The sequence below is a fragment of the Pelophylax lessonae genome, assembly GCF_965119305.1.
Source record: "Pelophylax lessonae genome assembly, chromosome: 2".
Taxonomy (NCBI): Eukaryota; Metazoa; Chordata; class Amphibia; order Anura; family Ranidae; genus Pelophylax; species Pelophylax lessonae.
In genome coordinates this window covers 425,174,549-425,189,276 of record NC_138769.1, presented here as the reverse complement: position 1 = coordinate 425,189,276, position 14,728 = coordinate 425,174,549, and the positions used below count along the sequence as shown (strand labels likewise).

Sequence of the window (14,728 nt, the reverse complement as noted above, 5' to 3'; positions counted from 1 at the left end):
TTCCTATGCTGTTAAAGGCTAGAAAATCTACCTCTAGGAAGATCTGTCATCGTACTTGGAAGACGTACATTGCGTGTTGTCGGTCTCTTGGGGTTCACCCTAGCTCCTTCTTGGTGGCTCAGATATGGCTTTCCTCCAAGCAGCGCCTGGCCGTGAGTACCATTAAGGGCCAGGTTTTGGCCTTAGTGGTATTCTTTCAATGTCCATTGGCCACACATTCCTTGGTGCACACCTTTATCCAGTGAATTTGACACTTGGCTCCTCCAGTGCGATCTCCATTGCCACGGCGGTACCTCAATTTGGTGCTGTCTGTTCTTTCAGTAGGTTCCCCTGCATACATTGTCCCAGAAGGTGGCCTTTTTGGTGACTGTTACCTCTGTGTGCAGGGTGTCGAAGCTGGCGGCATTTACTTGTTGTTCACCTTACCTGGTGGTTCAGAGATAAGGTAGTTCTTCGTCCTTCCAAAGGTCGTCTCTAATTTCTATTTGAATGAAAGACATTGTGTTGCCTTCCCTATGTCCCAGGCCTAAACATCCTAAGGAAATTGCCTTGCATTCCCTGGCTGTGGATCGGGCAATCAGGGTGTACTTGGCAGCTACGGAGTCTTTTTGAAAGTCAGACTCACTATTTGTACTCACGGATGGACCTCAAAGGGTTGGCTGCTTTTTCTGCGACCATTTCCAGATGGATCAGGCAGACGGTGATTCAGACCTATTGAATTAAGGGTCAGATTCTTCCTTTCCCTGTTAAGGTGAGCGCTACTTGGGCGATTAGTGCCTCCTGGGCTTTCCGTCATCAGGCGTCAGTGCTGCAGGTTTGCAAGGCGGCCACCTGGTCGTCTGTGCACACTTTCACAAAGTTCTATAAGGTGATGTGTTGGCATCTGCGGATGCTTCTTTTGGCCGCAAGGTTTTTCAGGCTGCTGTTTAGAGGACCTAGTCCTCTTTGAGGGTGTATTGTTTTTTTCAGGTGAGCTCCAGTTGTTTATGGTTGAGCTCCATGCTACCTGGTTGGCTACAGTTTAGCCTTGGGAATTTTTTCTTGCTGTTCCCACCCCTCATGTTTGACACTGCTTTGGGATGTCCCAGCGGTCAAGAAGATAAGGAGCTGTGTCCGTGATTGAACGAAAGAAAAAATGGGATTTCTCTTGCGTCCTCTGACAGACGCAGCCTCTTCCAAGTTTCATCACTATTGGGTAATGGCGCCCTCTTCAGGAGCAGGCTAGGTAGTGAAACTTCATTAAAAAGCTTTAACTAGACACACCTTGGGGGTCGTCCCTCTCGACATTACCCTCAGACACTTAGAGCTTACTGATAAGTTTCTTGCTGCCTAGCTCAGGAGTAGGACCTAGGATACCCTGCTGGGACTCCGGTCTCAGTTTTTATTTTTTCTTTGAAAAATGTTTTTTTTTTATTTTCTCACTCACTAACGCTAGCTAGTCAGAGGGATCCTCCTGGAGAACCACAAGCGACAGCCGGGCTGGGCTTCGCACTGGATAATCTAGATCCTTATGGTACCCCAGCCTGGCCTACAAGCGTGCGCAGGTTGTGGTCCGCCCAGGCCTCGCTACGACGGTCCCCGACGGATTGCGACGAGCCTGCAGAGGAATTTCTTCGCCGGGATGCATCAACCCTGGAACTCCCTGTGTTTCAGCATCCCCCTTGGCTGACAGCACCCACACTCAGGGTGGCAGGCAAGCTGTATCGGAGCGGAGCCCGCGGTCCATGATATGATGAGTGATGCTACCCCCCGTCTCCCTGGGACAGTCCTCCGGGGGGGGGGGGGGTAATGTGGGCCCACTCCTGGGGATGTCAGAGCTGTGATCTCTGTGGTGTCCCCCCTGGCCGGTCTGGACGGATCCTGCCTCCCTGCTCCTTATGGGGGCGCTCTAGCAGCAATAGAGGGGGGGGGTAAGGCTCTTACCTTGTCCTGGGGGGCTTCCTATAGTGGCCAGGATTCCTGGGCTCCTGACTGTCGGTGCCGTTTTCGGTCGCCGTTTTGGGTAAGGGCATGTCTGGCTGCATCAGTGTAAGGGCAGCAGCCATTTTTGCATAATGTGCTTTTGGCGCCGTTTTCGTGTGGCGTCCATGTTTGTGTGGCTCAGGGCACCGTTCGGCCTCTAGTGATTAAGGTCACTTCCTCCTGCCATCTTTTCACTTGCTGCAGAGAAGCATGGTGAGCGGTTTGTTTTCTATATCTCTGGCTCTATAAGGCGTTTTCACTGCATTTGGGCATTGTTCCTTAGACACATTGCTTGCTCGGTTATTTAGCTTTATAAAGTGGGACCTCAGTCTTCTGATTCAGAGCTTGACATGGTTGCCACGCACATTGCCCTCCCTGAGGGATCCCTGTCCGCACACTCAGACGGGGAGGAGTCCTCCATTGCATTTCGGGAATGCGCTTTGGTTGAAGCACTTGTTCGCTCCGTTAGGGAGACCATTGATGATGAGCCCACCCTGTCAGGTAAGCGGGTTTCCTTTGGGTCCCGCAAAGCCCAGAAGTCGGGTTAGGTTTTCCCCTGCCCTGAGGAGTTTCGCAATGGCGGTGCCTAAGGGTTTTCAGCGCCATTACCCCTTTGCGGACCCCGTTTTCAATTGCTGGACGGTGTCACCTAAGATAGACCACACTGTTTCCAGGTTGAATAAATCCACGGAGGTTCCCGTGGAGGACTCCCCGGTGTTTAAAGACCTGATGGATAGGCGCATGGAGTCACTTTCCCGCCACATATACGTGGTGGCGGGCTCACTCCTGAAGCCGGTGTTCACGTCTGTGCTGGTTTCTCAGACGGTTACGAAATGGATGCTTAAGCGCAACTTGCTGGCAGAGTCTGTTTCCCCGACTCTCAACGAGCTCTCGGACCAGATGGCCCCCGTCATGGTGAATCCTGTGTGATGTGGCCCTGGACGAGGCTCCCATGGTCGCCAGACTGTCTGCGGTAGGGATTGCACTCCGCCGTATGGTGTGGCCAAAGAGCTGGTCGGCAGACCATGCCTTTAAAAAATCCATGTCTGATATCCCCTATTTGGAGACTCCTTGGATGAGATTGTCAAGGGTCTCACGGGGGGTAAGAGTATTCTCCTGCCCCAATCCGCGAAGGATTAAAAAACCCTGCTCGTGGTGGGTCCTTCCTTTAAGGCTCCTCGGGGGTTTTTTTCGTGCCTCTGGGGCGCAGGAAAAAGGTAAACTATTCACAGCCTCCGGAGAGGACGAGACGGCTTGGTCGGATGAGTCCAAGCATAGCCAGTCCGGTTCGGAGGACGGTTCATCCTCCGCATGAAGGGACACCCCCCCCCCTTCTTCGGGGGTGGGGGACAGTCTGCGTTGCCTTCCGGAACCCTGGGCGTCTCTGGTTCAGGACTCATGGGTTCACAAACTAATTTGTTCAGGGTTCAAGCCCGTATTTCGGTCTCACCCAGCAGACAGGTTCTTTTCCACCATGTCTCAGTTTATCTCCGGGATCATTTGTGGGCTCCCATTCCCAGGGAGGCGGTGCGGGCTCTGCTTGCGCAGGGAGTGGTGATGCCATTTCCTCGGCAGAAAAGGTTTCGGGGTCTTTTAGTCACCCCTGTTCCCGGTGCCCAGGTACCCTTAAATTTCACCAAGGCTTGACTGGGGTGTTGGCCTTGTTCCCGCTGGGGGGATTGCGATCCTCGGGTATCTGGACGAATTCCTGTTGAGAGTGGGTTATTACCCGACCCTGTTGGACGATCTGTCGATCTACCCTTCCGATCCATGTCCTTGAGTGGAGAACTGACAGGCGGACTTTGTCGTCAGTCCTTGGATCAGGGGGAATGGTCCCTGCATCCGGAGGTGTTTTCGGTTCCTGTGTGCCCGGTGGGAAGGTTCATGGCCAGGGCTCGAGATCTAGCAAACGCCACGGACACGGTGGTTCCTTGGCACCAGTATCAGCTGATTATGCCTTTCCCCCCGATTTAACTGTGTTCCATGTTCCTCCGCAGGTTGGCTTTGGAACAGGGGCAAGAGATTCTGGTGGCCCCAGACTGGCCTAGTTGATCTTGGTACGCAGACCTCTTCCAAATGATTGTCGAGTCTCCCTGGCGGCTACCTCTGAGAGAAGATCTGCGGTCTCAAGGGCAGATCTTCCATCCTGCTTTACAGTCTCTGGCTTTAACGCCATGGTGGTTGAAGGCCACCTGTGCACACCAAAATTCTACAAGATTGACGTGATGGCATCCTCGGATGCTTCCTTTGACCGCAAAGTTTTGAGCAATGCGGTTTGTTTAAGAGACATGTGTTCTTGGGGTGAATTTGTTGTTCTGGGGTTAGCTCCTGTTGGTTGAGCTTTTATTGCCCTGTTGGCCACATTTTGATCTTGCCTTGTTGGCACGTTACCGTTCTGTTGGTTGCGTCTTTTCCTACCCGTCACACCTGCACTGCTTTGGCACATCCCAATAGTGATGAAACTTGGAAGAGGCTGCTTCTGTCAGAGGATTTAGAGAAAATAATTTTACGGTAAGTTCTTACAAAAATTCTATTTTTTGACTTACCGTAAAATCTATTTCTCTGATGTTCATTGACGAACACAGCACCCACCCCTCTGTGGAGTTGGTTTTCTTCTGACACTGCTTCTAACAAAACTGAATGCCTATAGCTGAGAGTGGGAGTATACCCCCTGGGACTGCCCCATAGGCGTAGTCAAGCTTTTTCCTGCTTAGTGTCCTAATCCTGTAGGGGGCAGCATAACCCAACGGTCAAGAAGATAAGGAGCTGTGTCTGTCAATGAACATCAAAAAAATGGATTTTACGGTAAGTCCAAAATCCAATTTTCTCTATCGTTCGACAGACGCAGCTCCTTATCTTCATAACTCATAGGGTTATGCTCCTCCTCCTAGGAATAGGCACTAGGCAGGAAAAAATACCGAACGCTTATGGGGGCTGTCCCTGCAGGCATAACCCCCTCAGACTCTATCAAACAGTTTGTTCTGCCTAGTGTTAGGAATAGGACCTAGCTCTCTGCTGGGACTTCGGTCTTAGCTGTAACTGGGAAAGTTTGTGATTTTTTTTTTTTTTTAACTAGTTAGTTCCTGAGGACCAAGATCAAGAGGAACTACAAGCAACAGCCGGCTGCGGGTTCGCACTAGATAATCTAGATCCTTAAGGTCTCCCAGCCTGGACAGCAAGCGTGAGCAGGTTATAGTCCAAAACTAGGCCTTGCCACAACAGTGCCCCGATAGATGGGGACGAGCCTGCGAGTGGACAGTCTCGCTGGGACACATCGACCTGGAACGCCCTGAGTTGCAGCTTCCCCTTGGCTGACGGCACCCCCACCTCAGGTGGGAGATAATCTGTTTCAGAGTGGTGCCTTCCTTGTACCGTGGTATGGTGAGTAAAATTGTCCCCCCAAACACCCTTGGCGGTTGCAGGGCGGGCATGGGCCCCTCCCTGGAATGGTGGAACCTTAGGGGCTCCCTGGGTTCCCTGGCACCTCGGAGGACTAATCTGGTGTACCCTTTGGCATTCCCCTACCCCTAGCAGGTTTTACCTTGGGGGGTGGTAATAATGCAGCCGTTATGGCGCTTATTTGAGGGGGGAGGATTGTCCTGGGTGGGTCCCTGGCTAGGGACCTTTAGATGCCAATCGATCTCGGACCCCTTTGGGGGGACCTGGAGACTGCGTGGTGCGCCATGGGGGCTGCCATTTTGCATGATCTCTGTCTTCACATTAGTTTGCATGGGCAGCCATTTTCTATACTTTCCCATTGAGAATGTACAAGCGGCCATTTTCTTGCTGGCTTGTAATGATAGAGGCAGTGCTTCTTCCTCTTCTTGTGCAGACAGTGTTAGTTTCATTTTTACACTGATCAGGTTGGATGCTTCTCTGTGGTCTGGTAAAGTTTCTGGTATTCCCTATGAGTTTTTTCCCCTTCTGCTCTGCTATTACTACATAATAATCAGGGATTGTGTATCCGCAGTAATAGCGATGGGACCACGTTTTTCACGGTCTTATAGGGACATTACACAAAAAAAATTATTTTTTTTGAGCAATGGAGTCCCAGGATGAAAATTCACCTGCAGACCCCCTAGAAGCGACTGCGGGACTCTCCGATTCACAGTTGCAGCCAGAAATTGCATATTTTTTTTTTTTGCAAAGCCTGATGTCAAAAGTGGATTTTATCATTTCTGGTGCTGCCCGCCGCAAAAGCCCTCCGCCCTCACCTCCCATCGGCAGGGTCTTCGGACTCTGAGACCGATATGGTCGCCGTGGACGCAGACCACCTTGAGGAGTCTGTTTCTTCACATTTCCTCATCAGCCGCTGCGCGGGAATGCACATTGGTGGAAGCCCTGATAGTTTCTGTGTTGGAAACCCTAAAATTGGCTGATGAACCTACAGCGTCAGAGACGCAGGTGTCTTTTGGCTCCCGCAAATCCCATAAATCAGGGAAGAATTGTCCAGAATTGTTTCATACTATTGTGGATGAACAATGGCGACACATTAAGCACATGTTGGTGGTGCCTAAGCGTTTTGCACGCCGTTATCCTTTTACGGAGGCCGTGTCCAATAGGTGGACTGTACCACCGAAAGTGGATTCTCCAGTGGCCAGGTTGAATAAAGCGACTCTGGTACCGGTTGAAGAGTCCAATCTTTCTGGATCCCGTGGATAGACAGGTGGAGTCCTTGTCCCGCCATTTACATGTGGTAGCAGGTCACATGTTAAAGGCTACCTTTGTGAATGTTTTAGTATCGCAGACTGCTACTGAATGGGGGAAGTTACTGAAAAGTAACTTGGAAATGGCACGACCATTTGACCCAAGCCCTGGTGTTAATGTGTGATACCTCCCTGGACTCAGCCAGGACATCCACAGTGGGGATTGCTATTAGGCGCATGGTATGGCTAAAATGCTGGTCGGCTGACCAGGCTTCGAAGAACGCTGTGACTGATCTTCCTTTTACAGGTGGAGGCTGTTTGGATCCTCCATGGACGAGTTGATCAAAGGTATCACGGGGGGGTAAGAGCACTAATCTGCCCCAATCCTCTAAGGGCAAGGCACCACATACTAGGCGGGGGCCTTCCTTTATTGCTCACAAACGTATTTTTTCGTGCCGGGTCGCAAGAAAAAGGTAAACCTTTTAGGCCTTCTGGGGGTTCCAAGAAGCCATGATTGGCACAATCTAAGTCCGGACAGTCTGGACCTGCAGATAAGTCCTTAGCTGCATGAAGGGGCGCCCTCACCTGAGTCTGGGATGGGGGGACGTCTTTGATTCTTTCAGGAACCCTGGACCTCCTTGATTCAGGACAAATGGGTTCATGAACTGATCCGATTAGGATACAAGATTGAATTTCCGGTCTCGTCCATCGGACAGGTTCTTCCAGTCCAATCTTCAATTATCCCCAGTCCGGGTAAGGGACTTGTGATGGGCGAAGCACGACTTGCTGTCGCAAGGAGTGATTGTGCCGGTTCCTACTCAGGAACATTTTCAGGGATTTTATTCAAACCTATTCACTGTGCCCAGAAAAGAAGGCAAGGTGCGTCCCATCCTGGATCTCAAGGCCCTGAACCGATTCGTGCGGGTACAGAGATTTCGAATGAATCAGCACAGTAGTAGCTTCTCTGCATCAGGGAGATTTCTTAGCCTCCATAGATATCCAGGACGCATATCTACACATCCCTTTCTACGCTGGACACCAGCGTTTTCTTCGCTTTGCAGTAGCAGAGGAGCATTATCAATTTGTGGCGTTACCCTTTGGTCTTGCCTCCGCACCCAGAGTGTTTTCCAAGGTACTAGCACAGGTATTAGCACTGCTGCGCTGGCGGGGGATTGTGGTACTGGGGTACCTGGACGATCTCCTGTTAAGAGCGGATTCTCATTCAGCCTTGTTGGGGGATCTGACGATCACGGTCAGAACTCTGCAGGAGTTGGGTTGGAACATCAATTTCAAGAAATCTGCGTTGACTCCAGTTCTGAGACTGGATTATCTGGGCTTGACTCTGGATTCAGCCTTGGCGGGAGTTTTTTTCCCCCTGGACAAGCTGCAAAATTTGCAAGGGGTTATTCAGTTGTAACAAGTTTGCATGCGAGCCTTGGGTCTGATGGTATCGACCTTCGAGGCGGTTTCCTTTTGCTCAGTTCCCAGTTCCATACAAGGCCTTTGCAAAGGGAGATTCTTGTAAAATGGAACAAGGATCCAAAGTCCTTGGATTCTGTGATTTGGTTGAGCCACAACATAAAAGCTGTTCTGTTGTGGTGGATTCGGTCTCCAGCACTGTGCCAGGGCAAGTCCTTCCTTCCGTTGTTTTGGATGGTGGTAACAACGGACACCAGCCTGTCAGGCTGGGGCGAGGTGCATTTGATTTCCCCGATGCATCACGATTACTGCCCATGGTTTTCATCAAAAAAAAATTCAAGCAGTTCCTAAAAAAACGACAAGACTCCCTGCATGTAGCAAAGTCTAAACACAGCAGACAACAACTTAAAGAGGAGCTCTAGGCTCCCCCCAAAATACTAGAGGAGATGGTCAGAGACTGCAGACATGATACAAGAGATGGTCAGAGACTGCAGACATGATACAAGAGAGGGTCCGAGACTGCAGACATGATACAAGAGAGGGTCAGAGACTGCAGACATGATACAAGAGAGGGTCAGAGACTGCAGACATGATACAAGAGAGGGTCAGAGACTGCAGACGTGATACAAGAGAGGGTCAGAGACTGCAGACGTGATACAAGAGAGGGTCAGAGACTGCAGACGTGATACAAGAGAGGGTCAGAGACTGCAGACGTGATACAAGAGAGGGTCAGAGACTGCAGACGTGATACAAGAGAGGGTCAGAGACTGCAGACGTGATACAAGAGAGGGTCAGAGACTGCAGACGTGATACAAGAGAGGGTCAGAGACTGCAGACATGATACAAGAGAGGGTCAGAAACTGCAGACGTGATATGAGAGGGTCAGAGACTGCAGACATGATGCAAGAGAGGGTCAGAGACTGCAGACATGATACAAGAGCTGGTTAGAGACTGCAGAGATACTACAGGAAGGAGACAGGCAACGGTTAAGTATATGTTTTTTATTTTCAAGAAAAAATAATAGCTTTTAGTATTATCTTAACATATCGCACTATAATAAATAAAAAAAGGTACATATTCTCCTGGAAGTACAGTATATACACTGCAGCGAGGGGGGGAAGGTAATGTCCCTAGTATCTGCCAAGTACCCGATGACAGTCTGAGAGTGTGGGGAGGACTGAGGACAAGTGTCCAGTATTCCGGGCGTCAGGGATGCTCACTCGGGCCCCCCACAGCAGCCTGCAGCACAGGAATGCTGGGCCGCTGGAGATGACGTCAGTGGCTAGGCAGGAGGCGGGAAAAGAGGGCGCGGCTAACGCCCACGGCTCCTCTTTCAAAACACTCCTCTTGCTTATGAAGGTGCACCCTTGCTTATTTTTGATCCCTAGGGTTTTGGCCTTTTTGCAGAAAGGGGTTGAACAGCGGTTGGCTTTGTGTACTATCAAAGGCCAAGTTTCGGCTTTGGCTATATATTTTCAACGCCCGTTAGCCATGCATATCCTAATCCGGACTTTTATCTAGGGAGTGCGCCATATGGCTCTTCTGAGGCGATCTCCGTTACCTCCGTGGGTGCTTCCTTTTGAAAAAATTCCGGAGATTTCACTGCTTTCTTTGTCTCAGAAGGTTGCCTTCTTGGTGGCGATCACTTCTGCCTGCAGGGTATCTGAATTGGCGGTGTTGTCTTGCCACTCGCCTTATCTGGTGGTACACAGGGATAAGGTGGTACTTCAACCTAATCAGTCCTTCCTTCTTAAGGTGATTTTCATCTGAATGAAGACATTGTGTTGCCTTCACTTTGCCCTAAACCTCAGCATCCTAAGGAGTATGCCTTGCATTCTTTGGATGTGGTTTGGGCAATCAGAGTTTATTTAGAGACCACAAAGTCCTTTAGAAAATTTGCCCTTACTGATGGACCTCGTAAGGGATTGGCTGCGTCTGCTCCAACCATTGCCAGATGGATTAGGCCAGACGGTGGTAATGGCCTATTCACTGAGGGGTCAGGTTCTTCCTTTCCCAGTGAAGGCTCATTCTACAAGAGCGCTGAGTGAGTGCCTCTTGGGCTTTACGCCATCAGACGTCGGTGCTACAAGTTTGCAAGGCGGCAACCTAGTGGTCTGTGCATACGTTCACAAAATTCTACAAGGTAGATGTGTTGGTATCCGTGGATGCTTCTTTTGGCCGCAGCATTTTGCAGGCTGCAGTTTAACCTCCTTGGCAGTATTCCCGAGTGTGGCTCGGTGTTGAATTTCAGTACCAAAAGCGGTTACCCTGAGCCACACTCGGGATCACCCCGCAATGTTACTCCCCTTCCCTGCGCTCCCCCGCCGTCCTCCCCGTCCTCAGTCTCTCCCCATTCTGTGCACGGCCGATTGCCGACACTTCCCTGCGAGCATTGCGTGGCAGGGGGGTGGAACCGGCGGCAAATTGAAAAGTGTAAAAACACAAATGACATGATACAAAGCTGTGATCCTAACAGATCACACTGTATCATGCCATTTCAGCACAGGATTGTACCTGGTGACTTTTCCAGTGCCCTGCCTGTGCTTTTCCAGTGCTTTGTGCCTGGAAAATTTTGAACAACCATGGCGTCCAAAAAGCGTTCTGTTTGCGCAAAAGCGCTTTTAGACGAACTGGAAAACAGCGACAGCGAAACTGAGTTACTTGAAGAACTGAGCGATAGCGATTCTTGGGAAAATTCGTCATCAGGTACGAAAAGTGACCGCAGCGATTCTGATGTCTCTTTCTGGCACATAGCTCCGTTGGAAATTCTGAAGAATCATTTGATATACTTCCCAAATTCCACAAGCTATGTGCCAGAAAGAGACATCAGAATCATCGCTGTCGTCACTTTCCGTACCTGATGATGAATTTTCACACAAATCGCTACCGCTCAGTTCTTCAAGTAACTCAGTTTTGCTGTCACTGTTTTCCAGTTTGTCTAAAATCGCTTTTGCTCAAAAAGAATGCTTTTTGGATGCCACGGTCGTTCTTAGTTTTCCAGGCACAAAGAACTAGAAAAGCATAGGCAGGGCAAGTCACCAGGTGTAATCCTGTGGTGAAATGGCATGATACAGTGTAATCCGTTAGGATCACAACTTTGTATCATGTCATTTAGTGTGCTTGCATTTTTTAAATTGCCGCCGGTTCCACTTCCCTGCTTCGCAACCCTCGCAGGGAAGGGTACCAGAAGACAGGTGCCTGCATCGGCTGAGCACACAGCGGGAGGACGGCGGGGGATCACAGGGGAAGGTGAGTTTTAAAATGTAAAACAGATTTCCATGCAAAAGAATGTACTGCTTTTAGCACAGAAATCTGTACATAATCAGACCCCCAGGGGGAGGCTAAAAGAGAATTTTGTTTAGTTTCTCTTTGAGGGTTCAATTTTTTCCGGGTGAGCTCCAGTTGTTCCTGGTTGAGTTCCAGGTTGCCTGGTTGGCTAAGTTTAGCCATTGGTGACTTACGTTTTGTTCCTGCGTTGTTTCCCACCCCTCATGATTATACTGCTTTGGGACATCCCTATGAGTCATGAAGATAAGGAGCTGCGTCTGTCGATTAAAAATAGAGAAAACGGAATTTTTGTAAGAACTTACCGTAAAATCCTTTTCTCTGAAGTTCAACAGACACAGCACCCGCCCCTCTACTTCTGAGGTATGGGGTTTTTTGTCTTCTACACACTGCTTGCAACTAAACTGTTTAATGATAGCAGAGTGGTTATGCCTGCAGAGACAGCCCCTATAGGCGTGGTTAGATTTTTTTCCCTGCCTATTCCTAGAAGGAGCATAACCCTATGAGTTTTGAAGATAAGGAGCTGGGTCTGTCGATGAACTTCAGAGAAAAGGATTTTACGGTAAGTTCTTACAAAAATCCAGTTTTTTCACCCATATCCGTCGTTCATTCCTAAAGTAGTCTCTGATTTCCATTTGAATGAAGACACTGTGTTGCCTTCCCTGTGTCCCAAGCCCAAACATCCTAAGGAATTTGCGTTTCATGCCCTGGATGTGGCTTGGGTATATCTGGCAGCTTCAGAGTCTTTTCAGAAGTCAGACTCACGGTTTGTGCTCACCGATGGACCAAGAAAAGGTCTGTCTGCTTCTTTTGCGACCATTTCAAGATGGATCAGACAGATGGTGACTTATGCCTATTCATTTAGGGGGTCAGGTTACTCCTTCCCCTGTTACGGCGCACTCTACATAGGCGCTTAGTCCTTCTTGGCCCTCCCGTCATCAGGCATCAGTGGTTTGCAAGGTGGCCACTTGATTGTCTGTGCACACTTTCACTAAATTATATAAAGTGGATGTGTTGGCATCTGCAGATGCTTCCTTTGGCCGCAAGGGTTTGCAGGCTACGGTTTAGAGGGTCTGTTCCCTCTCTGGGGATGTATTGTTCAGGTGGGCTCCAGTTGTTATTTGTTGAGCTCCTGTTACCTGATTAGCTATTGTTTTGCTGTGGGATTTTTTTGTTGTCCCACCCCTCATGTTTGCCACTGCTTTGGGACGTCCCAATGGTCAAGAATCCTAAGGAGCCCCAGTGAACGAAGGAGAAAATGGGATTTTTGACTTACGTAAAATTAATTTCTCTTCGTTCATTGACAGGCACAGCACCCACCCCTCTATGGAGTGGTAATACTTCTGACGCTGCTTGTAACAAAACTGAGCACCTATAGCAGAGAGGGGGAGTATATCACCTAGGACTGCCCATAGGCGTAATCAAGTTCTTTTTTTCTGTCCTACTCCTGTAGGGGGCAGTATAACCCAATGGTCAAGAATCCTAAGGAGCTGTGTCCATCGATAAACACAGAAAATAAGATTTCACGGTTAAAAAAAAACCTGAAGATTGTTGGGAGCTGGAGGGTTTTATTGGCTGTCCTAATGGCTTGCTTTGTCCTCACCTGAAGTTGGCAGTTTATAAGCCATAGTCAAGATTTAAAGGAGCCTGTGTCCTTTTCTGTACTTCAAGAAAAGGATTTTACTGGTCAAAAAAGTCAACGTGCAACCATCAAAGGGGGAAGTTTAAAAGGCAAACTGAAAATAAATAGCATTTTTTTTTTTTTTCCTTAAAATGGAGTTCCAGCCTCAAATAAAAAAATAAGTCAGCCACTACAAATAATGTAGCTGACATTTATTATAAGGACACTTACCTGTCCAGGGATCACGTGATGTTACCCCCTGAAGCTGCTTCATCCATCGCCTCGGGTTAAGGTGCCTGCATTGCATCCAAGGAAGACTGGCGGTGAAGCCTTCAGGCTTCACAGCCGGTTTCCTGCTGCGCATGCACGAGCGGGGTTACGCTTTCTGATTGGCTCCATCGTCTTCTGGGACACACACAGGTCCCAGAAGGCATGGAGGGGGGAAGGAGGAGTGGTCGATGCAGATGCGGAAATGATGTACCTCGCCACGGCGAGGTTAGGACAGAGGTACACCTTCAAAACACTAGAAAAGGTACAAAACAAATAGAAAAAAAAACATTATCCAAAAATGAGCTGGGTCTTACGTATAGCATGCATGCACATGAATAAATATACCTCTAAAGTATGCAGGTAATTTTGTATATCTTCATTTTTCGTTGCTCTGACAACCTAGAGTGCTAAGGAGTTTATCAGTTTAGAATGTAAAATCTGACTTGACTGCTGGGATAGTAAATGTAAAGGGGTTAGTGTATTTAAAGCCAAAACCTTTTTTTTTTTTTTTTTTTTTTAATTGGGATAGAGTGAGGGGGTTAGAACCTCTGTCAGGTTTTTATTGCTGGCTGTGTCAATGTAGTGGAAATTCACCCTATTTGTCCTGGTAAGAATTTTCTCTGGTATAAAAACTAGGGAAAACTTGAAATTTTGCACTGTCAGTAGAACGGGAATAGCGGGGAAATCTTCCTTTCAAGACACTTGTTAGTGATCCCTTGTTGAGGGGAATACCTTTACTTTAAAGAAATTTCTTGTCACATTCTATTGTGTGTACAGGGAGTGAGGAGAAATTTCCCAATTGGTGCACTGATATGAAAACAATTCTGAGAGGGGTGTCATTCTGTACCATATCCAAAATTAAAAAAAGGGTTGGCTTTACCTATACTTTATTAAGCAAGCTTTGCAGAAGCCAAGTAACCATGCCTGCGCTAAATTATTTTAGTCTGGTGTTTTTAGGTTTTTGAAACCTATTTCGTTTTGCACATGGTTAATGTATCAGTATTCCTTGGCAATGGGAGATAAAGTAGGCTTAGCAGTCTGTCTACAAGATGTACAGTATATACAATATTGTATTTATTTTGTTATAGTAAAAGATAAGTGCTCTGGCTATTTGCGTTTTGATAATGGAAATGATTTATTCTCATATTTATTGGCCTTGCAGTTACTGTGAGGTTTTGTAGTTTGTGATTTGAGAGTGCAATTTTTTCATTATTTTTTAGAGCCCAGAAGAAGTTTTCATGGAAATCAGAAATCCTCTTGAGGAATGGCATTGTAAACAAATGGACCATTTTGTTGGCCTCAATTTTAACTCTAACTTCAATTTTGCACTAGTTGGGCACTTGTTGAAAGGTGAGTTAATTTGAATGTATTTTTTATGAACACTGTAGAAGCTGATAGCGTGATTGCTCTGACTCATTGGGAAGATGTATATTCTGTTTAATAGGTGAATTTTTTAAGACATTTTTAAAAGATTTATGTAATAGACATACATACAGTGCAAAATAATGTAACTTGTTAAACAGGC

At 48.1% G+C, this 14,728-nt stretch overlaps 1 protein-coding gene across 1 annotated transcript in view; it reads left to right on the top strand.

Moving 5' to 3' along the window:
- Window positions 1–14,728, top strand: part of NF1 (neurofibromin 1) — a 585,707-nt gene that overhangs the window by 470,447 nt on the left and 100,532 nt on the right. The window contains exon 47 of the mRNA XM_082247714.1: window positions 14,424–14,553. Within this exon, the coding sequence (XP_082103840.1) occupies window positions 14,424–14,553 (130 nt within the window). The remainder of the gene's footprint in view (window positions 1–14,423; window positions 14,554–14,728) is intronic.